This window comes from Sphaeramia orbicularis, chromosome 18, assembly GCF_902148855.1.
Source record: "Sphaeramia orbicularis chromosome 18, fSphaOr1.1, whole genome shotgun sequence".
In the NCBI taxonomy this organism is placed as follows: domain Eukaryota; kingdom Metazoa; phylum Chordata; class Actinopteri; order Kurtiformes; family Apogonidae; genus Sphaeramia; species Sphaeramia orbicularis.
The window spans coordinates 42,481,796-42,507,447 of record NC_043974.1 but is presented as its reverse complement, the minus strand read 5'-3'; the positions used below and the strand labels follow the sequence as shown (position 1 = coordinate 42,507,447).

At 40.0% G+C, this 25,652-nt stretch overlaps 2 protein-coding genes across 2 annotated transcripts; one reads left to right on the top strand and one right to left on the bottom strand.

Moving 5' to 3' along the window:
• Nucleotides 1-3,188: 3,188 nt before the first annotated feature.
• Nucleotides 3,189-11,340, bottom strand: cyp17a2 (cytochrome P450, family 17, subfamily A, polypeptide 2). The gene is made up of 9 exons (XM_030162376.1): nt 10,847-11,340; nt 10,047-10,167; nt 8,830-8,968; nt 7,362-7,591; nt 7,186-7,272; nt 6,016-6,219; nt 5,775-5,944; nt 4,322-4,425; nt 3,189-3,454 (listed from the first exon to the last, which is right to left on the bottom strand). The coding sequence occupies exons 1-9, from the start codon at nt 11,053-11,055 to the stop codon at nt 3,189-3,191; spliced, it is 1,530 nt and encodes a 509-aa protein (XP_030018236.1). The 5' UTR covers nt 11,056-11,340.
• Nucleotides 11,341-17,613: 6,273 nt separating this feature from the next.
• LOC115438633 (early growth response protein 1-like) lies at nt 17,614-20,196 on the top strand. Its single transcript, XM_030162381.1, has 2 exons — nt 17,614-17,919; nt 18,169-20,196. Exons 1-2 carry the CDS (start codon nt 17,793-17,795, stop codon nt 19,377-19,379), a joined length of 1,338 nt encoding a protein of 445 aa, XP_030018241.1. The 5' UTR covers nt 17,614-17,792; the 3' UTR covers nt 19,380-20,196.
• The last annotated feature ends 5,456 nt before the right edge of the window (nt 20,197-25,652 follow it).

Sequence of the window (25,652 nt, the reverse complement as noted above, 5' to 3'; positions counted from 1 at the left end):
TAAGAAAAACTTGGTCAGATATAAAATTGAAGAGATCATTTGCAAATATTACTTTGTTTTAATTTGTAGGTAAAATGTTAAACCATTGAATGTATCTTAAAGGAGCATCCCAGTGATTTTATGGTTAATCCAAATAACTGCATGTCCACCTTCTGCTAGATATTTCTAGTACATACATACATACAGTGTTTTAAGTCTTTATCATATTGAGAAGAATTATTTGGAGACCCACTTTTTTTTATTATTGATTTATTTAACAGGGACATTGTACATTAATTTACATTGCAGAGTTAAACTAATGACTGTTTTTTATCTGCAGTCCCTGAACAGTTAAATTTTCACCCTAAAAAATAACACTACGTTATAAACCTGCAATTAAAAAAAAAAAAAAAAGTATAAATTTAAAATACAGACACAGACAAATACAGGACGAGTGTGTAATGCAAAAATTTACAATTAATTACATATCAGACAGTAAATAAGTGAAAAACTGTTAAAATACACTTTGCACTTACAAACATTTAAAAAATACAAAAGATGGTTTTCAAACTCAGTATATGATTTTCACATCAGTTAATGTCCCTGGCCATTTTAATACCGTATTAATATTGGCGTTATAAATAATCGTAAATAGTATTGGAATACGACAGCTCTGGCAAAAAAATGGGGCGACTATTGCTTATTTGAACCAAAATGTCTGACTTCCTGCTAGGTTTAGTTATGGTTCTGATCAGCTTTTCTGTAGACATGAAACTGATACATGAGCCAAACAGATTTGGTACCTGGGCCTCATTTAAAAAAGAAACTAGGGGGCGCTATTTAGCCATTTTCATGATTTTTGACACCATGTCAATTATGTTTAGTTCAAGAGTCAGAGGAGTTACTGTTGGTTCTCAGAAGGTCTCAACTACAATAACCTTGATCACAATAATATATAATGAAATCACACTGGTGGGGTTTTGTCAACGTGTCTTTTAGGCAGAATATTTGGTAAAATCTGATAATAATCCATAAAAACATTTGCATTTAATTTTCACAAACAGTCGTGGTCAAAAGTTCTGGGAGTGACACAGATTCTTTCCTTAACTGTGATATATTTACCAATAAATGTCTTTGAAAACTATAACACTTCTAATTGTTCTTCAATGTACCTCAGAAACACATCGGAATTTTCTTTTTAAAACCTAGCAAATTTTGCAAAAAACAAACTTGTGTCATTCCCAAAACGTTCTGCGATAACTGTACTTATATAAACGAGTCAAACATTGTCATCATGTTTGTGGAAAACATATGAACTTCCCAGTGGGTCGTCCCGCAAGACAATTTAACATTTTTCAAGAGTGTACATGGAAAAACAAAAGTAGATGAATCAGTAGTACTCAAGAAACATTGTACCTGTAATGTTTGGAAGAACCTTGAATGACCTTCTCTAATGGACGTAGACCACCATGGGATGCTCCTTTAACCCGTGGTCTTCAAAACCTGCTCAGACTCTGAAACGTGAACCCACTCAGGACTTTTTGGCCTCTTTCTCTTAATCTGCTGATTATTATTTATTTTTGGCTCTTTGGTCGCCTTTACTGGACGCAGCTCACCTGTGGTGTTTTGACAGAATATTTAATCGGAATCATCGGTGTGTTCCTTCGATGGTAGGAGCTCCCTTCCCTCGTCTGAAAAGTGTTTTCCGTTATCTCCTCTCTGCCGTCCTTCGCTTTGCATGAGGTTTGTGCTGGAGTGGCAGAAGGACGCACAGAAGAGATTCAGATCCCGTAAAATTATGATAATAACGACTCTAATTATTAGTATTACTAAATCAATAGTGAGTTTGTGCGTGTGAGTGTATGTGTGTGATCTAACTAAACCAGCCTGTTCTAAAAGTGTGTGAAGATATACTGAATATAACTGTCAAATCTATCAGCGGTCTGACTGTTTATTTAACCGTCATAGAAAAACTGCACTACACAACTTTATCATGATGAATATTGATCATTATGAACCAAATACATACAGTAATAATATAAAATCCCACCCCATCTGCATTACACCTGAGCTAAATACTAGAACATAAGAAAAACTGGAAAAGCACCCAGAGAGCGCAGACCCCCCCCCCCAGTCCATCATCACCAAAATTTAATTATTTGTTCCTTGTGCCAGAATCAACATTTCCTGAAATTTCATCAAAATCCTTCCATAACTTTTTGAATTATCTTGTTAACAGACAAACAAACAGACAAACCCCAATGAAAACATAACCTCCTTGGTAGAGATTACAAAGTTTTCCATTTGATTTGATAGGACATGAATTAAAACACAATAATCCTACATTTATGAGGAAGCTGGTGTTCTCTGAAATGAAAAACCTAAATTTATAAATCAGAATGAATGCAATATAATCAGTTTACTAGAGAATGTGAAGATTGAAGGTCATGTGATCTGATGAGTCCAGATTGACCCTATTGGTGGATGAAGTGATTACCCATCATACCTAAAGCCTACAGTACCAGCCTGTGGGGGTGTTGTTATGACCTGGGGTTGGTTCAGTAACATTATCCATCCATAAAATGAGTTCAGCTGAACCTGAATATATTGAACGATCAGATCTGAACATCAGTGGATTTCTTTCTTTGCTGATGATATTGTTATATTCCAATATGACAATACCAGGATTCATCAGGATCAAATTGTGATAGAGTGGTTCAGGAGCATGACATCAGTTTCACATATGGGTTGGCCTCCATCATCAGAACAAGATCCCAAGAAGACCAAAACTTAGTGCAGCCTGGATGGAAATAAATGCGGTATTTCTTGTGATATTGCATGAGCATTATGTGGCATAAGTAATGCTGCAGTGAAGGCATCAAAGGCAGTCCAATGAAACTAAAAAAAAATCTAGGTTTTTTTTGTATGTAATTCACAATTATGAGAATAATTCAGAAAACTCAGTCTCATACATTTTAATTTCACAAATTATCCAACAAATAAACAGCCAAATAAAAACATCCAAATATTTTCTAAAACTTTAAAGTCACAAATATTGTTTCTGATGTAGAGTAATGATGCTGATTCTAGTTTTATATTTTCTTTAATCTGAGGTGGTGAATTTAGTTTCATTCAACTGACAAACAGAACTTTGCGTTTTAAACATTGTTTCTGTGTTTAGTTAAAAGGCGGAGCTGCATAGTAATAACTCATTTGGCCCCGCCCTCCCACCCTGCCCTTGGCGTGACAACAACATTGTAAGGTAACGGCTGTAGAACGACCCCCAGTCGCCCCTGCAGGTTGGGCGGGGAAGCCCCGTCTGGCAGCCTGAAGCTCATTCGCTGCAGCAGGGACGACAGGAAGAGGAAAAGCTCCAGTCGGGCCAATGATTCGCCAACACACACCCGAGGCCCCGCCCCAAATGGCATGAAGCAGGAGGGCGTGGCACGTTGACCCTGGTCATCAAGGAAACGATCTGGAAAGAGCATTTGGGTTACTACTGTTCCTTCAATACCTTGCCACACTGAAAATTGTGAACTAACCCACTATAAGTATAGTTTTGGAGTTTTCGTTAGCATTTCACTTTTTTGCCTCAGTTTAGGTTTGCTTTTTGTTACAAAAAAATAGAATGAAAAATTTTCGATGTTTTCCTCTGCTAATTTCACTTTTTGAAACGATATTAACCCTGATTTCGACAAAACAATTTGCGTTAAGCACTAAAGTTGCAAAATTGTGACAACGTAACTGAATGAAACAGACCATAGCTCCAGACAGAGTTACCAAATCTTGTTACCACCTCCCACCAATAGATGGGAGACTTGTGCTCCTTCAATCCTAACACCATTTCAGGGCATGTTTCTGTTTAAAGTGAAGAAAATCCAGTTTAAGGGCGTGGTCCTGAACTGGTTTAGTAAGTAAGTAAAGTTTATTTAGTTTTAGTTTGGATAGATAAGGACAGATTTGTCAACTCTGCTGCTTGGATAAAAAAAATACTAAAACTTACTATATTTTACTTTGTACTAATGTTCAAGTTAATTGAGTTTAAGATGATAAAAAAAAAACCACAAAAAACTTCCATGTAAATATGCTCAAAATTAAACTTCACTAAAAGTTACACAATCCAATATGGCTGCTGTCCTGTGACATCACAATATGCAAATTACATGAGTAAATTTACTTCCATCATAAACTTTGGATCATTCCCAGTATTTTTCTCATTTACAATATGACTTTGTCTCTAACCACTTCCAAGCTACAGCTTTTTGAAATCTTGATATCAAAATTGAATATTTTTTTGGGAAAATAAAACAAACTAACGCCTGAAGGGTTAATTGAACGTTACCTGGGTTGAAGAGGTCTGGTTTATCCCAGTGTTGGGGGTCGTGGTGAATTGACCACATGTTGACCAAAACACGAGTTCCACATCTGACAGGGTGACCTCCGATTCTGCAACAGAGATACACTGAGTTCAAGAGGTGTTTCTAACAGGGGTCTGGGATACAAAACAATAATGGCTGATGTCATAATATAGTTTTATATTGAGGTAAATATTATTGCATTGGTTAGTTTGGTTTAAATTGTTATCTTTGCTTCCAAAATGCTTCAGAGATGGTTTTGACTTAATTTCTCTCAACATTGATTTTGTTTTTATCCATGACTATGATTTTAAATGGTCTACATCTAAATTTCGAAAATATTTTTCATGCTCTGACTGTAAATAATAATTTTCTACCACAACTAACCATCTACTTTCTTCACATCTCACTGAGGAAGAAAAATCTCCCATTAAACGTTAAAAGAGTGATATTTTGCTTTTTTAAATGGAATTCTTCATTTTCCAACATTTCCCTGTGGTCTCCATAAACTGTAAATGCTCTGCTTGGGTCTGAATTCTTCATTAATTCAACTCCACAGGTCCATCTTCAACCCTATTTCTGAGTAATGACACCAGAAAGGCGGTTTGGGGCGCTGGCCCTTTAAATGCACATGAGTCATTTCAGGCCCCGCCCCCTCCAGGTTGTAGGCTGTGCTGCTCTGTCCGGTTCAACCAACAACTGAACATCTTAGGTAATCAGCTCGAAGTTTGGACATATTTTCAGTTTTTACTACAACCGCTGCTGCTGACAGTTATGTCGTACTCGGAGAAATGTTCGTCTGAAGTTTTGACCTTTTATGTGCAAATATTGTGACATAACTAGTTATAAAACGCAACAAATTAAGCAGGAATTAAAACACTTTGGAGAAATCCACTTTATTTTTGTCAAAATGAATATAAAGATAGCTTTGCAGCACCAGGAGGGTTCAAATTCAAACTTTTGGACCTATTAGGGTCCAAATACACAAATAAATGAACCAAAGACTAATAAAAGTGGGTTTAGATAAATATGAGCCCTTTAAGGAAATATCGATATTTTTATCTCAAATCCTCATGAACAGGACATCTTACAGCTGTAGACATGATGTGTCCCAATATTTATGCCCATATAGTTTATTAACATCAATTTAAACCAAGCTTACCAATGCAATGCAATGATATTTATCCCAATATAAAATATATGATGACATTTATTTTTATTGTTTTGTATCCCAGACCCCTGTTGGAAAACAAACACCTGAATTCAATATGTCCACATACTTTTGTCCATATAATTTAATTAAAGATCCTTCCACACTGGCTTCACTTTTGACCTGTAGTCCTTTCCCCTTCAGTCACATTGAACTTTTGAATATCTCAGATGAACACACCTATATAGAGTCATGTATTTGTTTTTTTTTGTTTTATTTTGCGGGCCCACCTGCTGTCGGTCATGGCCGTATGTGGGATCAGGACTGGACTGACTGGACGGATCCTCATGCCCTCGTTGATCACACAGTCCAGATACGGCAGCTGACCGCGGTCCGACACACAAACCGGACGCTCACCACCGACGTATTCATCCAGCTCCCTCTGCACACGCTCCTGGACCTGCAGCGTGTTCATATGTCATTCAGACGTGCGTTCATTCTGATTACTGTGCCTCACTGTGAGTTCCTGACCTGTGGGTGGTGCAGCAGGTAGGCCAGGATCCACAGCAGAGTGGTGGACGTCGTCTCCACTCCAGCTCCGAACGCCTCGGCCGCGGTCATCAGGACGTGGTCGTCTGTGATCCCCTCCTCCTCAGACGAAGGTGACCTCTGACCCCTCTGACCCTTCAGCAGAGCATCCAGAAGGTCACAGGGGTCACCGTCACTCAGCGCCGCCTGATGCAAATCAGAATATGTGGAGGTTTTAGAAATGATTAAGCTGTTTTCATGAGACTTTAATCACTATGAAAAATGTATGAAATAAATGAGACTTATCTTGTGAAATACAGGAGACGCCAAAATAGGTTGAATTTTTGTTGTTTTTTTAACTCTTAAAGATCCAAACATCCACTGCCATTTTCATTTGGCTCCATGACCTTTGACTTTGAGTGACCTTGAAGGGTCAAATTCAAGGTCACCAATGTGTAGATTTTAGCAGTCTTCTCCGAAACTACTGGTCGGATTCATTTCAAATTTTATATGTAGCTTCCTTGGGGCAATGTCTATAAAGCTTGTTCACAGTTTTCAGAAATTTAGATTGAAAAAAAAAAAAATTATGAATTTTTTAAATATTAGAAATGTGCCTTTACTTATAATGGTCCAAATTGTGATAGTTTATAACATGTAAATGGTTACAGATATCAGTGTAGTAACTATTGAGCACTGATAGAAAGTCATGTATGAGCTTTGATTTGGCTCCATGACCTTTGACCTTGAGTGACCTTGAAGGGTCAAACTTGAGGTCACCAATGTCTAGATTTCAACAATCTTTTTCTCTGAAACTACTGGTTGTATTCATTTAAAATTTTATACGTATCTTCCTTGGGACATTTTTTGTTCACAGTTTTGGGAAATTTTGAATTTTGCCAATTTTTTTGAAATATTAAAAATGTGCCTTTCTTTATAATGGTCCATATTTTGATGATTTATAACATGTAAATGGTTACAGATATCAGTATACAATAGTTCCTAATGATCACTGATAGAAGTCATATATGAACTTTGACTAAATTAGTTGAGTTCTCCTCCAGTGAAAGTACCGCCCACTTCTATTAGGACATTGCTCTCCTCCACATGATGCTGACATACAGGGACACTGGAACTATTCTTTATTTATCTGTAGTGAAATGGCGTTGTAGTTACCTTGTGCTCCTCCAGTTTGCGGGTCAGTAGTCGGTCTCTAACAGTGATGGACTCCTTCAGTTTATTCAGACACTTGTTGGGAAACACCTGTCAGACAGAAACATATTTTAGGATGTCAGCACAGTTTTAGATGAACAAAAAGATGTTACATAGGATGTCCATGGGTTTGTCTGTACCTTGATCCAGGGGTAAATATCCACCAGACCTCCTCTGGCAATCGTCTGCACGATGCCGTCGTTGTATCGAATCACCTCCTGTAACTCAGTGTCTCCAGGGCTGTAGGTGGCGCTAAACACTAGTGTGCACACAACGTTGGTGACAGCTCTGGTTATGGCAGGAGACGGATCAAAACTCTGGGAGCCATTGGACAATAACTCACTGCACAGACTGTCCACAGAGGAGAGGACTAGAAAATAAATACAGAAAGAGGAAAAACAGATCATACAACTACTAATTATTATTTTCAATACTGTAGTTTAAAGCAGTTGTTTTTTTGTTTAGTTTTTTACATCACTGACTATAAAATCCACAAAACCGGGGTCGTACTATTATTCAAGCATTCCACCAAGAAACTGGGCTTCTACATTTGCAAAATCTTTGCATGTGTAAAAATTTGTTAAAATTTGACAGTTTCCCCACAGATTTCTACCTACTACAGCTTTAATCAATGGATTTAGTATTTACATAAGAAAACAAATAAAAAGCTGACATGGAAAGCGTTTCCACATTTATTACATTTATATCAGTCTATTTCTATTTGACGCTCTATTTAACCCATAAAGACCCAGCGCTGTTTTTGTGATTGTTCCCAAAATTTTCTGTTGATTTAACCCTTTTTAGGTGGTTTATCACCATTTATTCTAATATTATCCTCTGTATTTTGCATTCTTTTCAGTGAAAATCAGGTATTTTCTTATATTTAATTGACTGATCACCTAGATGTTCATAAAAGCTCAAAGTAAATTTAAAGGTTATTATATCAAAACAGAGAAAACTGAAGAAAAAGTTACCTTTTTTTTTTTTAAAGCAAATATATCAATAAATAAATGTAAAAAGAAGTGTCTCCATCCACTATCATTGATCCAACTCCATGGGTTTTACTGGTGAATCAATGTTGTAGAAGATGACGGTGTTTCCATGGTAACTACAGAGCCTCTGAATGTCCAAATGGGTCATATCTGATGACCATGAAAAGATGATAAACTGTATTTTACACCATTTATTTACATATATTGATAGGATTAGTGGATCAGCAGGTATAAAACAGTTTACATCAGTAGATGGTTTTGGTCGCCAGTGGTTGGTTGGGTCTTTAAGGGTTAGTTTTAATGTGGTTTCCTCTTTTCTTTGTGTTTTCATCTTAGTATTTTATCTTTTATTGTATTTTTATTGTGTTTATTTTACTGTTCAGCACCTTGGAAACCTTTGTGTTTATTTAAATTTGTGCTTTATAAATAAAAATGGATTGAATTTCAAGGCTACTTTTACAAAACCTTTACCTTGATGGGTCAAAAGAACACCACGTATCCTGATTTTCAGACTTTCTTTAAATAAGAGGAAATATACAACATATTGCAATATAATAGCTGACCAACACAAGTCAAATGTGGACTAAAAGTGAAGATCAGGGATAGATCCGAGTACCGATGTCCTGCAGTCGGCTGGTTCCTTCTCCGAACAGAGTGAAGGAGTTATGGACGAGGCGACGATGCGACTTCCAGAGAGGGGAGTAATCACAAAACGCAATGTCTTTTCCTCCTCTGGTCAGCAGGTCAGTGGTCACCTAGAAGGAAGACAAAACAGGATCAGGGCTTTAACCCTTCCTTTACAAACCCAGATTTAACAGTAATCTGCAGCAGTGACAGGTTCAGTTACATGACGACATAAATGATCCTCTGTACCAGGCTAATGTCAAACACATTTGAGTTCAGGTTCCACATTCAGCCCAATATGATCTCAAACAGGCCGGACCAGTAAAATAATAACATAATAACCTAGAAATAATGACAACTCCAACATTTTCTCTATGGTTTAGTGTCAAAAAAGTAAAATTACATTACAAAAATGTTCACATTTACAAACTTTCATTATAGTCTTTCAGTGTAGTTTTAAAGGAGGATGTAAAAGTACTGTAATAGTAGTAGTATTAGCAGTACTAGCAGTAAAAGTATTAGCAGCAGTAGTAGTAGTAGTAGAAATAGTATTAGCAGTAGTAGTAGGAGTAGTATTAGCAGTAGGAGAAGCAGTAGTAGTAGAAGTAGTAATAGTATTAGCAGTAGTAGTGGTAGTAGTCAGTAGTATTAGCAGTAGTATTAATAGTAGCAGTAGTAGTAGTTGTATTAGCAGCAGTAGAAGCTGTAGTAGTAGTAGTAGTAGTAGTAGTATTAGCAGTAGTAGTGGTAGTAGTCATAGTAGTATTAGCAGTAGTATTAATAGTAGCAGTAGTGGTAGTAGTATTAGCAGTAGGAGAAGCAGTAGTAATAGTAATAGTATTAGTAGCAGTTATAGTTGTAGTATTAGCAGTAGCAGTAGCAGTAGTATTAGCAGTAGTAGTAGTAGTAGTAGTAGTAGTAGTAGTATTAATAGTAGCAGTAGTAGTAGATGTATTAGCAGTAGTAGAAGCCATAGTAGTAGCAGTAGTAGTAATAGTAATAGTAATAGTATTAGCAGCAGTTATAGTAGTAGTATTAGCAGTAGTTGTAATATTATTAGTAGTAGTATTAGCAGTAGTCATAGTTTAAGCAGTAGTAGTAGCAGGAGTAGTAGTAGTAGCAGAAGTAGCATTAATAGTAGAGCAGAAAAAGTAGTAGTAATTTTAAAGGGCCCCTCTCTCTCTCTCTCTCTCTCTCTCTCTCTCTCACCATGCTCGGACGCCCAGCGAAGTCCCTCCCTCTCTGCAGTAAAACCTCTTTGGCGTGTTGATGACTGTTGACGACTAAAGTGTAATGAGGACCGAGGTAAAGAGCGAACAGAGGCCCGTACCTGAACAGAAAAAATACAGACATACAATCCAGCTGATTAACTTCATCTACCAGTATTCATTTGATCAGAGTCTGTAACTTCACCACTAGATGTCACTAAATGTCACACATTGAACCTTTAACCGACAAAAGCAGGAAGAATAGGTTTTTACTGTTTTCACAAAATACTACAACGAACTTAATTCTATTTTTATAAGTAGAATTAAATACAGATTTCAGTGTCTATAACACACGTGGAATAGTTTGATGTAGAAATAATACGATTGTGTCAGATTCCATAGTTAACAGGTTTAAAAGGTAAGATTTTACAGGATTATGACAGTAAATAGTATTAGGAGTTGAGGAAAAACTTATGTTTTTTAGAAAACTGTACATTGTCTGGTAAATGAAAATTCAAATGGATTAATTTTTTACTATGTTTTACAAAAAGCCTCAACTTTTTTCTTTCTACAGCATTCAAATGCAGCATACACATGAAACACACCAGTAAAATTAAAAACACATCAGATATAATAAGAAAACTGGGACTACTTTACAACACAATCAACACTTGGACTTTTTACACCTCAGCTACATTATCTGAAAACACTGTTACTGACGTTTTGAGGTTTTGAATGCCCTACTTGTGGTGGATGATTTTCGATGTATTAATACATTTTACTGGATCCTCGTAATCTCACCTATGGGACAGCTGGGTGAAGAGGAGGTGAGGGGGGAGTCCTCCTCTCATCCAGGGGAGGCTGCCCAGGATGGGGATGGTTGGCAGGCAGGGGATGGAGCCCCGATCTGGACAAGTCCGCAAGAGCAGGACGGTAACCACGGCGATGATAAAGAAGGCGAGGAGGTGGAGGACTGACGGGGAGAACGAGGAGAGTAGAGAGGAAAGCATGTCGACCAGGAGGAGAAGGAGAAGAGGATGAAGTGAGGACAGAAATGTGGAGTTCAGGTTTAAATCAGAGAGGAGGAGAGGGAGGCCTTGGAGAGGTCAAAGGTCAGCTGTTTGCTGTTTTTAATTGTGTGTGTGTTCTCACCTTGACCACATGTGTTTATCAGGGAAAGGCGACCTTCATGTTATCAGGCAGTGTCACCGGTTGCTATGGCAACCTTAAAGGGCAGCAGCAGCAGCATGTCTGTAAGACTGATGCTGTACAACCCAGATTCCAAAAAAGTTTAAATGTTGTGTAAAATGTAAATAAAAAAGAATGCACAAACTTACTAAACCAATCTTTTGTTCACAGTTAATCATAGAAAACATCAAATGCAGAATTTTTGGGACAAAAATAATGATTGAATTTGAGGACAACAACACATCTGTAAAAAAAAGTTGAGACAGGGAAAATAAAAGGCTGGAAAAAAGAAGTGTTACTTAAAAAGAAACAGTTGGATGAATGAGGGTAATGGTCAACAGGTCAGTGACATTACAGCATGACAGTGTGTGGATCATGATCTCACACACACACACACACACACACACACACACACACACGTGTGATGGAGAACAAACAACAGGCCAAGATCCTGTGGAACTTCCAGATCCAGACCGACAACATGGTGATGGCCAATCAGCCTGACATAGTGGTGGTGGATAACCTTCAGAGGACAGTGGTAGTGATAGACGTAGCAATCCCCAGAGACAGCAACATCAGAAAGAAAGAACACGACAAGCTCGAGAAATACCAAGGGCTGAAAGAGGAGATAGAGAAAATGTGGGGTGTGAAGGTTACAGTGGTGCCAGTAGTGATGGAGGCACTAGGGGCAGTGACCCCCCAGGCTAAGAGGATGGAACCAGCAGATACCAGGAACAACATCAGAGATCTGAGTCCAAAAGAGGGCCCAAGCCTGGAGGGGAGGGGGGGGGAGAGAGAGAGAGAGAGAGAGAGAGAGAGAGAGAGAGAGAGAGAGAGAGAGAGAGAGAGAGAGAGAGGAGAGAGAGAGGGAGAGAGAGAGAGAGAGAGAGAGAGAGAGATTTGAAGCTAACTCACTTTATTATTTGCTCAATGTATTTTACTCAACCTAATACACACAGCACCTAACATTACCATTGGTAATTAGCATTAGCATTTAGCACATTAGGAGCAGTGAATTTCCATTAAAAACAATCAGGGACCCACTCCATATCTTCATTGGCACCTTAGTCAAGAATACTGACAAGAGAATTAACCTACCTAAACCAGTTTTAAATGGCAGGGAAAATGATCACATTGGATCAACAAATCTAAACAAAACATGATTTTCACACTAAAACAAAGACAAACATTTGTAGTTGTCATTATATATAGCCTATGTTATGTTCTTATATTGGCCTGATGTACCTGAGATCAGATGGGTCTGTATATGGAACATGAACTAGCATATTTGACACCTTTGATTGTTAATATCCTCAGTGTAAATTTTTCCACTTTGAAAATTCATCCCATGGGCCGGATTGGACCCTTTCGGGGGGCCAGTTTTGGGCCGCGGGCCCTATGTGTGACACCCATGTGTTAGAGAATAATCAGTGGATGGAGTTTTCTGTAGTTCTATTGTGAACATGAAGGCTTGAATACTGGAATATCAGAGGGAAATGGGTCAGTGTGGATGCTGAAGAAACCTGGAAGATGAGTAGAAGTAACTGAGGAGGAGGAGGAGGGAAAGGAAACCTGCTGACGGGGAAACGAAGGAGAACTGGAGCAGAATGAACAGAGGAGAGCAGTGATGGAGATGTGAGCGGATCATGTCAGTCCAACTGATGCCAGATCAGTCGGAGTGATTCAGCGGCTTCAGACGACAGAGGCTGAAGGCTGCAGAGCTGACGCCACTCTGCTCTGAAGTCCTCTGCGCAGCTCCGTTAGCGTGTTATTTTCAACAGGTGGACGAACAGAAGGTGGCACAGCGCCATGGCAACAACCTCTCCTCCTCGGCTCCTCCAACACAAGCGCTTCCATCAGTGTTTCTTCTTAATTTAGTCCGATTGCGCCGTCATGTAAGAGGGTTTCTCTGTATGCAACGTCATCCATAAGCAGACTGATGGTAAGATTCAGCTCCCGTCCTCTGACTGGTCACATGACGCTATAATCACAGCGAGCTACACAAATCCATCACTGTTTCTGTTTGTCTGGATCACAGTACAAGCGTAAGCAGCAACCTGAACGCAGCAGCAGGAGGAAGTGCAGCTGCTGTTTAGAGGCCTGTCTCATCCTTATATAACGTCCTGATGGGGGGTCACTGGAGCTGAACGCCATCTTTGGGGATTTTAGGTTCTGCAGGGTTCTTAAAGCATACATCAGTTCAATCTCAGCACCTTTAAAAAATATTACATTTTTTTCTGACTTTTCACTGTTAAAAAAAAAAAAAAAAAAAAAGAGAGAGAGAGAGAGAGAGAGAGTTGTTTCCAGATTTTCAGTGAAAAACAGCAGTGATAATGTCTAAGATATTTACAGCAACCATAGATTTTACAGGTGGTAACTACTGACAGCAACTAACATAAAAAAAATCCATCCATCCATCCATCCATCCATCCATCCATCCATCCATCCATCCATCCATCCATCCATCCATCCATCCATCCATCCATCCATCCATCCATCCATGGGGCCGGATCACAAGGGCCACACTTTAAGCAGGGATGCCCAGACTTCCCTCTCCCCGGACACCTCCTCTAGCTCTTCCGAGGGGATCCCAAGGCATTCCCAGGCCAGCCAAGAGACATTGTCTCTCCAGCATGTTCTAGGTCTTCCCCGACGTCTCCTCCTGGTGAGACATTCCCGGAACACCTCTCCAGAAGGCGGTTCACGCTCCACTGCTGCTAAATCTGTGTGAGTGATTTGAAAAGAAATAAAATAATGAAATCAAATAGATAAATGAATTCATAAATGCATGATTTGTCCACATCACGAAAACCCAGTGAAGTAAACAGATGTGAAATGGATGTGAACATGTATGTATGTATGTATATATATAAATTGTAGTATATTAGCGTTCAACTGGATGTCTGAGGGACAGACGAGGGTTTATTCCACTGGTCGCTTTATTGGAAGAACAGTATTGGTTAATGTCGGCTGTAACGACGCTAAAAGAATAGACAGAAAATTATTGGAAATCTTAACTGCTGGATCTGCCTCATGCATCTGCGCTGTCTCTCTGCTTTCACCTGACCCCTCTCTCTCTCTCTCTCTCTCTCTCTCTCTCTCTCACACACACACACACACACACACACACACACACACACACACACACACACACACACACTTTGGCTCCGCCCCCATACCTTTCTCATCCACTCACCTGTCCATCATAGCCCCCTGCACACTCAGTCCTGCATTCCACAGTAACTGCCGCACATTCAAACAGTAACATTAACAGAACAGTTACTGCAGGGTTGCTCCTATACATGTACTTACCTGGCTTTAGTGATGTGCATCAATCATGCATTGATTTATTTATTCATTGATTGATTTATTTGTTTTGTTCATGTTCTTATCAAATCACCACCTCACTCACCATCTATCACTGACCAGTCCCATGTACTTGGAGAGCTTCCTCTCAAAGGCCTCTTCCAGGTGGTCTTCCCACTGAACTGTCAGCTCCAGTAGCACAGCTTGTTAGGTGGACTCAGACATGAGGACAATGTCTGGTCTCAAGGAGGTGACTGATGTGACAGGGAAACTTCAGATGCTACTCAAGGTCCACCAACAACTGCCAATCTTTTGCGTAGGTCAGGAGTCCTACCAGTGTTCTTCTGGCGGGGGTTGCCGACTCCCCAGCTCTGACAGAAGTGATTGATTTCTTGGAGGGTCGGAGCTATTTTCCCACACAAGTCCAGCATTGATGGCTTCAGCAATGGTCTTACGGACATGGTTGTGCCTCCATTGGTACCGACCATCTCCAAGTGCCCTGGGACAGCAGCTGAGGATATGTTCCAGGGTTCCTTGCTTGGAACACAAAAGGCATACTCGTGTCTCTGCTGTGCTCCATGTGTGCAGGTTGGATGGGCTTGGAAGCACGTTATACACTGCCTGGAAGCAGAATTTGATACAGTGAGGCTCAGCTTTCCAGAGCTTTGTCCAGGTGACTTTCCTCTTGACCACATTCTCCCATCTGGTTCAGGCTCCCTGTTGTTTCATCCCCACTGCCTTGCAGAATCTTGACTCCTCCGCTGCTGCTCTCACCTCATCCTGAACAAGGCGTTGCCTTTCCTTCCCCTTGATTTTCAGCTGGGGAGTTGGGAAGGATTCAAGCCCTGCACAGCTTTGTGTGACCACTCCCACCAGACTCTTGTGACGCAGCCTTGCCTCTGCATCTTGGACAGTATCCTCTGTCCTCCACTTCCTGCCAGTCCTCACCTGGATTCCAGCTTTGACCCCCTTTGGATCACTTGAGTTCTTGTACTGCACCACTTTTCTAGCTCTTGACATCTTGAATGCCAGTTGCAGCTTATTATTGCGCCCATAGAGTGCGATGCTGCTCTGGCTCTTGGGCAAACTAAGCCATCTCAGGAGATGGCTATAACCTTCCTCTCTAGGGCCTCCACAGTTGTGATTGGGACAGCATAGACAAGGAGCCGTTCGGAAATTGCACTGAAGAAGACCTTTGCCTCAACACATAGCATGCGGAACTGTTCTAGTCGGGTGGAGTTTTCCTCCACACCCCTTCAGCCACTCACCATTGATCTGGGATCTTTCCCCCTCTCTAGAACTTGCGGGATTTTCCACAGACGCAGTAGGAGTTTGGGACAGGTCTTATACACTTTCTATGAAGTGCCATTTGGTCCTGAAGCAGAGTAAGCCCTTGCTTTGTGGGCGACCTCTCTGACGTCCTTAAGTTACAGTTCTGACATGGTGAACTGCACTCCTGGTTCAAAGGGGTCTATGAGGATGTTACATTCTCCCAACTCCTGCTTTCTTTTGGGGTCACTTTACATCCGTTTAAGATTACTCAATGAAAGAATGAACCTCCCTCATGCATGAAATATATAGCCTTGACAGATTAATTTAACACATGATTCATGAGGATAAATAAAAATAGACTAAATATATATGAGGAAAAGAGCACTTTGTAGGCTACATGGTTTAAAACCAACTAAAATGCCACAAATAATACTTTGCAGAGATACTTGTTGTCTTCTCAAGAGGAGACAAACTCCACCTGGTCTACTGTGGTTAAGATGGAGATCGATATATTTCATGACTTATTTGAACCCAGAAACATTGATCAATGCTTAATTTCTGCAGTCTGTCTTTTGGTTCATCACTGTCTATTTAAAACATAACTGAGCATGTTGTTTTGGCTTCGTAAAGATAGACCATTGAGTCACAATCAATCTAATGTCGCTCTGACGCGCACTGATCAATTATAAATAAATGAAAAGGAATGTAAACTGTTCCTTTTTATATAAGCTCTCTCTCAATCTCCTTCCGTCTCCATGGAGACTACATCACATTGGCTAAACGTTGAGGCGCACATGCAGGAATGTCATATGTGGGGCACTAATATGTAATAATCTCCCTCCTCCTCCCATCGCACTCTCTCTCCTTTCTTTCCATTCTCGGTGAACGTCTCTCGACCTCTCTGCAGCACTGCAGAGCTGTCCATGGTGCTGATTCCACGACAAACATTGCGACACGGGAATGAAAGCAAAGGAAGACGTGTTGGTTTTGCTGAATATCTGTACAGACAGTGTTACAAATGTATAGTTTGTACATTTGTGTTTGTTTGTATGCATCAAAATGAAAAGATGACAAATGAAGCAGCAGGTTTTGCTAATCTGAAACATCTTTTTTGCAGCCTGTCGTATCAGATTTGGTATTTTATGTAACATGAAGTATCATTTTTGATCATCTGCAGCATGACTAATTAGTTTTATTTTCAATTGTCACTGTTCCTTTTTTAAAATTATATATATATATATATATATACATATACATATATATATATATATATATATATATATATATATATATATATATATATATATATATATATACATATACATATATATATATATATATATATATATATATATATATATATATATATATAATTTATTTTTTTTACATTTGCACCCACTACTGCAAAAACTACTTGCTTTAATGTCATTTAATGCACAAGACAGTTAGATTTGATGCATATCACTATGAAACTGAACCAAATCTCTCCATCATTCCTCCATCTGTTGCTGACTCCCTGCATCCATCCATCCCTCTCCGGTTGTATAATCTCTCTCCGTTGCCGCAGTGAAGGAAACCCCCCTCCTCTCGTCTCAGTGCCGCTTTCCCGCCTGTCCTTATATGGCATGGGGATACCCGTCGTCACAGCCGGATGCTGCCCATGTTTGGGCAACTACGAAGCGCGCGGCGGGGGGAATCCCTCGCGCCGGCGTCGACCAATAAGGCCGGACGGGAGTTACCTAGGAGACGGAGAGTATAAAAGCGGAGAGGCGAGTGGAGGGAGCCCAGCATCTTCAGTTCAGCATCACTGAACCGAACGGACTATAAGGCAAAGGAACGACTGAGCACCGGTGAACGATTAGTAGTCTATTTGGATTTTTAACAGTTGGTGGGAATCCCTGACAACCGAACCAGGTTCATCAACATTTAAAGCTTCACATTTTATTCATAACTTCAAAAAAACAACAACCTGCAAATCGCAATGCTTCTGGAGCGCGAAGACAGCTTCATGTCGGAGTTTGAGGACGCATGCAGCGCCTGGGTGGACAGTGTGGGCTCCAGCCCCAGCGACGGATCCGACTCTGACCTGGGATCACCATTCAGCCAAGGTACATTTCATCATGTGTCATATGTTCATTACTTTCTGAATGAACGTTTAAAGTATTAGTATTCAGTATGTGTAAAACAGTAAAAATGATGCAAACAATCAATTAATCAGTAATATAAATGTGTATAATCAATACAAAGTAACATCTGCACATCTTATTGATTTTTGGTGTGTAGGCAGCTGAGCACAGATTATGCAATGACAATAACACCTCCTCCTCCTCCTCCTCCCTCCCCCTCTCTCTCTTCAGTCTTTTCTCCAGGCACTGACGCCTCAGACTCGGATTTCTTCTCTGACTTCAGTGAGTGTTCTTCAGACACCTTCTCGCCCTCCCTCGGCTACACCAGCACCTTCTTCGCCGAGCCGGAACCGACAGCGGCGGCTGCAGCTGCCGGGCTGAGCAGCACGGCAGATGCCATCCTCAACATGATCACGGAGATCGTTGGGATCTGCACCGAGATGGAGCAGCAGGGTGACACCGCTTCCATCCGCAGGTCCACACCTTCCTCCTCTGCGGCAGCTTCTCCGGACTCAGCCTCCGCAGCTTCGCCCCCGCACTTTGCTCCAGCTCCATCAGCAGCCTCCAACGCCGACATGAGCAGCTCCGCCTTGCAGCTGGCTCCCGCCTCCGTCTCACAGCCAATGGTGGTGAAAAGTGAGTTTGTGAGCTCCAGCTGCAGCAGTGGCTGTGGACAGTCACTGCCCGGGAATGATGCTCTTTATCCCGCCAGCGCGGACGCTCTCCTCACGCTGTCGGATCTGGAGCAACAGGTGGATGTGTCTGACTTCCTCGACTCTCTGCTGAGCTCTGAAGCCGGCCAGGGTGAACTGAAGGCCGGCTGTGAGGTGAAGCAGGAGCCGCTGGGGGTGGAGGACTGGCTGAAGAGTTTAACCCCGGTTAACGGGGGGGACTCCACCAACTACGTCATCAGCAGGCCGGCTGTCAAGACAGAGCTCGTGCAGAGCGGGAGCGAGCTCCTCCTCCCCCCTCCCTCCCTCCCCTCCACTCTGGACGCACACCTTCTCTCCTCACTTCTGCAAGGCGCGTTCCCTATTGTCAACCTCAGCAACGTGCACGCCACTGGAGCCCCTAAAGCGTCTCGAGGGGGCAGGAGAACTCCGGCTAAGGGCGGGCTCAAAGCCAAGCCCTTCCCGTGCTCGGTGCAGGGATGCGAGCGCCGCTTCTCGCGCTCTGATGAGTTGAATCGCCACGTGCGCATCCACACGGGACAGAAGCCATTCCAGTGCACCATTTGCGCGCGCAGCTTCAGCCGCAGCGACCACCTGACAACGCACACGCGCACGCACACAGGGGAGAAGCCCTTCTCCTGCGACGTGTGCGGCAAGCGCTTCGCGCGCAGCGACGAAAGGAAGAGGCACGGGCGTGTGCACGTCAAGCAGCAGCTCCGCGCGCAGATGATGGCCGCCTACTCGCTGGCCCTGAACGCGCCTGGCGTCTAAACAAGCAGCGCGAGCTCCTGATCTGTGGAGAGAGGGTGAAACTTCTGGATTTAAACCGTCAACCGGAAACCGTCAAGAGGCGTTTCCAAGTGACGTCACACTAAGGGTGATTTTTGCAGGTGATCAAAGGTTCACCTTATTGGACAGGTGCGCGAGCTTAAGGCCTGGCCTGCAGCAGGAGGATTCTGGGAGATGAAACAGCAGCTGATGTGATGCTGAAGTGGGCCTCCTGATGGTCACGTGGTGTGGACTGAGGGCTGTGGGTTAATGGGACTGAGCTGAAGCTGCAGTCTGTTTACCTGAAGGAGAGTCCTGCCTGTTAAATATTCCTGTTTAGTGCATGAGGACGTGAACAGTGAACTGTGAATGTTGACGTCAGAATGTGGTGAAGATACTTTTCTGTCACACTGCTTTATATTGGAGGAGTTCTATGTTTGTATCCATATCTCTATTTTTCTATGGTGTCTGTTTTTGTCACACTGTTTTCAAATCAGAGTGTGTATATTTCTAGAAAAGATCGATGCCAGATTTTTGGCGGATAAATGTGCAATGATGTCACTTTTCTATGAAACAAATGATTGTAAACCCTCTGAATGATTTTTATTATATAACTTTCATTCAGACCTTTTCGCCCGTTTGTGAGCAGCACAGGTGCATTGCACTGGTGGATTGTGGGATAGCGGTGTAGTGTAAAGAACAAACCCCAGCTCAGTGTGTGGGCTGAGCTCTGAGTAGCACACATGGATGTGCAGGTTAATGTTTCCTCGTTCTGCATGGAAACTGCTGTTGTCGCTGTCAATAAACAAACAAACAAACAAACAGCAAGAAACGTGTGGTCTGTTTACTCTACTTCATTTGATAATTAAGATTATAAACACCATCATCTTCACAACAATTAGGAGTACTAGTTTTGAGATAAGTGTGGGGCGGTAGTCTAGTTTTAGTTAGTTATACAAGATCATAAGTAGTTTTAGTTGGAGAATATATCAGTCAGAGGGATCAAGCCAGTACTTTAATTAAAAATACATTAACTACATTTTACTGCCAATACAAGTACACATTTACTTTTGTTGGATTCATACATATATTTTTTCCAGATTTTCACAAACTGCAGCTAAAATAAAATACTGCAGTAAAAGTAATAGGCTACATTCACAGGGTGTTACCATAGCAACACAGTAAAAATAGCAATAAATGAATAAACATATATTCATTTAATTCCGTTTTATTCACAAAGCAATCATAATCTATGACTATCTCAAGGCACTTAAAATATTAAACATAAGAATCCATCCAAACCTCAGAGTGCAGCGGGGGAAACTTCCATCACAGAAGATAAAACCTGAGACAGATCCAGCCTCCGGATCCACAGCCATCTGCCTCCACTGGTGGGGATGAGTCCAAAAAGGAGAGAGAAAAGAAAAGCACAGATAGAGAGCAACAAACAACAGAAACACTGGATGGCACAGGAGAACACTGGGCAGGATGGAGTCCAGAACCACACATCAGGAACGATCAGAACCAGAACCAGAGAAACCTGGAGAAAGGACAGAAAGGAAAAAGCACAAACTAGTAACTGGGAACTGGGTTTCAAACAGGTGTAACCCAGAAATATTTTAGGCTGAAGTCATCATTAAGTCTATTGGATTCATTGTGTTGAACACATACAGCACAGAGAGAAAAGTACTGGGGCTCATTGAAATGAGCTGTTTCATTGTGAACCAGCAGCTGGGCTATAAAACAATAGGCTAATGAAAAATGTCACTATATAATTACTAGTGTGTTGACCTGTGGGAAACCACGAGTTCTAGACGTTGTAGTTTGTATGCTGGGGAGAACTTCATTTCCCATCTTGCAGTGTGGTACTGCGCTTCCGGTCAACCGTCATGGGCATAGCAACATGATTGTAAGGCTATTGTATTCCACAATTACTAATATCTCACAAAATATTGGTCTGATCAACTTGCTGAGATATTTAATGTGGAGATGGGACTATTCCTCAACTGGTGGTACCAAAGTGGCCAGTTAAAAACATCTCAATTTCTCAGAATTGTGCAGATACACACACACATACACGCTCTGAGACCTTCCAGTATTATGATATAGATAAATTACAATAAATAACATTGCATTAAAACATTTTTATTTAGTCTGTAGGGTTATTTGGTTTACATTGCTATCTAAAATGCTTACAAAATCAGTTTGCTGTTTATTTTTACTTAATTTTGTTTGACATTGAACATTTTTGGGTGATCATTATTGTTTTGCAGTTGTCCAACATTTGTGTTTCTGAGATATCTGTCATGTTCTGACCATATTAAAAAAAAAAAAAAATAATAATAATAGGAATACAAAGCAAAGCTGTAGGTGTGATGTGTCCCAGTATTTTTGACCACATAGTGTATATCCAAAACCCATCTCCTCCCCTAGTGAACATCTTGATCTTCTCAGTCCTATGGAATTTCATTAATCTTCATCCTCATGTTGGAAAGATGACCCACGTCCAGGGAAGGATAAGCTTTAAGTCAGCACATGTTATTCACCTGTTGTTAGATCCCTATGGTCTGACATGTTGGCCAATTAAAAAACCTCAAACCATGAATTAACATAAAATGTGTACGTAAAATACAACATAAACCATAGTTCATTATCTTCTTTGAAATTCCGTGGGATATAATAGAGAAGTTTCAGTGAGGGGAAATGCCTCATTTGACAACCTGATCAGGATGGGACAATGACAACCACCTCAACTGTATCCTCACAATGTGCATGTAAAATAAGCTTAGTTTAAAAAAAAAATGCACCATATGACACCTTGAAAAAAGGATGGTTTTGTAATTTATATTCGACTTTTTTCATTCTCTATGAATCTCAAACTCTCTCTCTTCAAATATACAATTCTAGTCTTAGTAAAAGTAACGTCATTGCTTTAAATAACTACAAATTTACACCTAAAATTTAATTTTTGTCATAATATTTTCATTTCTCTAACCTTGACTGGGTTTGATTCCAACACCAGTCGACAGGGGGTGGGACCTTTCTGTGTGGAGTTTGCATGTTCTCCCCGTGTCTGCGTGGGTTCTCTCCGGCTTCCTCCCATCATCCAAAGACATGCACTAATAGGTTAATTGGTTAATCTAAATTGCCCATAGGTGTGAATGTGAGAGTGATTGTCTCTATATGTCAGCCCTGCGATGAACTGGTGAAATGTCCAGGGTGTACCCTGCCTTCGCCCGTAAGTAGCTGGGATAGGCTCCAAGCGACCCCCGTGACCCTAGTGAGGAAAAAGCGGGTTCAGAAAATGAATGAATGAATAACCTTGACTGTCTCAGTTTAACATTTTTTTGACTAATGGAAAAAGTTGTTCATTATTTTTTTGTTAAATTTCTTGAGAATGAATAAAATTAAAGTTATTCAAGATACCTGGTTATTCAGTAAATATGGAAATACCCAAAAATTCAGTCAGTGAACACTGATTTTTGTGAAATACTTAAAAAATATAACTAAATCTAAGAACTTTTAAAGCACATTTGATCAACTTGTTAAAATAAAATTTAAATGTTTTAGAACAAGTTGTTAGGTGTCTTTTTTTTTTTTTTTTTTTTACAGTGTAATGAACCTTTAAACCCATAATAACTGTGTGACCTACATGTGCAGATATCAGCAGCTGAAACAGTATGTGTCAAACCAATGCACTATTTAGTTCAAACAGTCGACTGATGGTGAATATGGACGTGTTGGCTGTAAAAATTAAAGCTGTAACCATTATCACAACTAGTTTCATCTTTATCCGTATTATAGGTGTCATTTTCTTCATCATCATTATTATTAAAATCCATCCTCACGGTATCTCCATCCTTAAAACACTCCTTGGTTTTGTTTCATCTGTCAGCCTCGTCTTCATAATCCTCACCACACATTTCTCTGGACTATCCGTCACATTCATCAACAGGCTGCTGTTGCCAGGCGACAAACAGTCCCATCAGATCCGTCGGCTGAGTCCACTCTTATGAACTGTGAAGGCTGTGTCGCTATGGTAACAGCCACAGGTGGAATGTAACTTTATTTGAGTAATGTCTATTTTCAGCAGCTACATCTCAGAGACAAATATTCTATTTTATTTTTTTTTTCTTACCCCACTATGTTTCTCTTGCAGCTTTGATTATTTTTCAGATTATTCTTTTTCATTCCCTTCATGTCTGGTGAAAACCACATATCTCCAGATCTTCTGATTTTGACTATTTGTGATAAAACGAAGGAAAAAATGGCCATCTATAGGTTGTGTTTCAAATTAAACTAAATAAACAGCTACAGGTCAACCATGAATATAAATCTGCATGTTCAATCTAAATCTAAATCTAAACATTAAGTGTTAAATCTTGAACTGTTTTTCTGAGCTCATATAAAACTGATTTTTTAAAGATATGTGATTCTCACAGGAAAGAAACACCACAAACATGTAATGATCTGACACAATGTGATGAACCACTATAGATGAAACAAGCATCAGTTTATAAAGTAGCTGAAATGAACTCAACCTTCAACATGTACAGCAGGAAAATAGAACACAGTACATATGCATGTAGCATCAAAATGAATCCATGGTCCAGATCCATGGGAATATCTATATTATAAAAGGGAATGGACTCTGTCTGTGTGTCTCGGGCATCACACAAAATCCGGAAAGAGCTGACTGCTTCAGTTTGGCATATTTATGTATTTTTGGTCAAGGAAGAGACTAGCAAAAACGACAAGTTGATAGGACCAATATTTTGGGAGATATTAGTAATTTTGTAATACAATAGCCTTCCAATCACATTGCTATGCTCATAATCATAGAATCATCATTGAAGTGGGTTACCTAGCAACAGATAAACAATAGGGCCACAATGCCATGGTGTTGAATTTCATGTGCAGAAATAGACAGGCCAGCTGAGAGGTTATTCAACTGAAAATGCAAGTGGAATTTACCAAAAAAGTAAAGAAAGTTAAGGAATGAACTGGATCAGAGGATCTAGACACACTGGTTCATGTTTTAATGTGTCTGTTCAAAATTTGATGACAGTTAATTTTAAGATAATTTAATTCACTGTCGGTCATTAATTTAATCTGATACATAGAAACAAAGTGGCATCATCATCCTCATCATCATCGTTGTTGTCCATCCATCCATCATCCATCCATCTATCCGTCCGTCACTACTAGTAACAATTTGACCTTTTGCTTACATGGTGATGTTTTCTACAAAAACCCCATCAGTCTATGGACTTCTATCACTAGCTTCATGGTTTTAAAGTAGCCCAGACTTCTGTAAGAACAATTATTAATAATTTTTCTTTTGTTGAATCAGTATTAACCTTGTCTTTAATTTACTTGTTTAAATTACTTCTTCTTTGTCGTCTTTTTGAAACAGAACCTGGCTTTTAAAACACCTCAGTGTGATACTGTTGTCATTTATTCAGTGTTTTTTATACTACTGGTGGGTCTGAATGTCAGTTTCCCTTTATGTAATTATTTTGGCTGCTCACAATTTCCATCTTAAAGATTTCTAGAACTTTTAGGACATAAAAGTATTTCATCTCTTTGCCACAAGTAAGTTTTCCAGTCAATGGAGATGAGGCCCATTACTGCCCCCTGCTGTCCTGAGGATAGGACTGTAGCCATTATTCCTTCTAAACACTCAACTGACTGAATATCGATTTCATTGATTCATTTTGATTCAGTACCAGTTCTGGAGTAATAACTGTCATATAAAAGACTTATATATATTATAAATAAGGAAACAATAAGTTAATCTTTATGTAGATCTATACCTGAAGATGTAAGTTGTATCATTTTATTACTATTCACTGTAGCATTGGGCAAATTCTAAAATGTAGAAATTTTCCCATAAAACAGAAACACATAGATACTATTTTTTTCTGTTTTGCAAAAATTTAAACAAAGACTATGCTGTCTTTGATCAAAATGTGTATTTTATTTATTTTTTTATTCGTTTGTTTGTTTTATGAGCCACAACCGGTCTGCCAAAGGGTCCAAACCGGCCCATGGGATGAGCAAAAATATACACTAACGATATTAACAGTCAGTTTTGTTCAGGGGCCACATTCAACCCAATGTGATCTCAAGTGGGTCAGACCAGTAAAATACAATCATAATAACCTATAAATATTGAAAACTCCAAATTCTTTTCTTTGTTTTAGTGTAAACATAGTAAAATTACATAAAAATGTTTACATTTACAAACTATCCTATCACAATAAATGTGAATAA

What these genes read in the sequence shown, in the direction of transcription:
- cyp17a2 (XM_030162376.1), bottom strand. Translation starts at nt 11,055, where the DNA reads ATGCTTTCCTCTCTACTCTCCTCGTTCTCCCCGTCAGTCCTCCACCTC. An exon ending in CAGCCGACTGCAGGACATCG is followed by an intron (nt 7,592 to 8,829) that starts GTACTCGGATCT and finishes TTTATTTTCTAG; the next exon opens with TCCTCTCCTCTGTGGACAGT. An exon ending in ACCTGCTGCACCACCCACAG is followed by an intron (nt 5,945 to 6,015) that starts GTCAGGAACTCA and finishes AACACGCTGCAG; the next exon opens with GTCCAGGAGCGTGTGCAGAG.
- LOC115438633 (XM_030162381.1), top strand. Translation starts at nt 17,793, where the DNA reads ATGCTTCTGGAGCGCGAAGACAGCTTCATGTCGGAGTTTGAGGACGCA. An exon ending in GGGATCACCATTCAGCCAAG is followed by an intron (nt 17,920 to 18,168) that starts GTACATTTCATC and finishes CTCTCTCTTCAG; the next exon opens with TCTTTTCTCCAGGCACTGAC.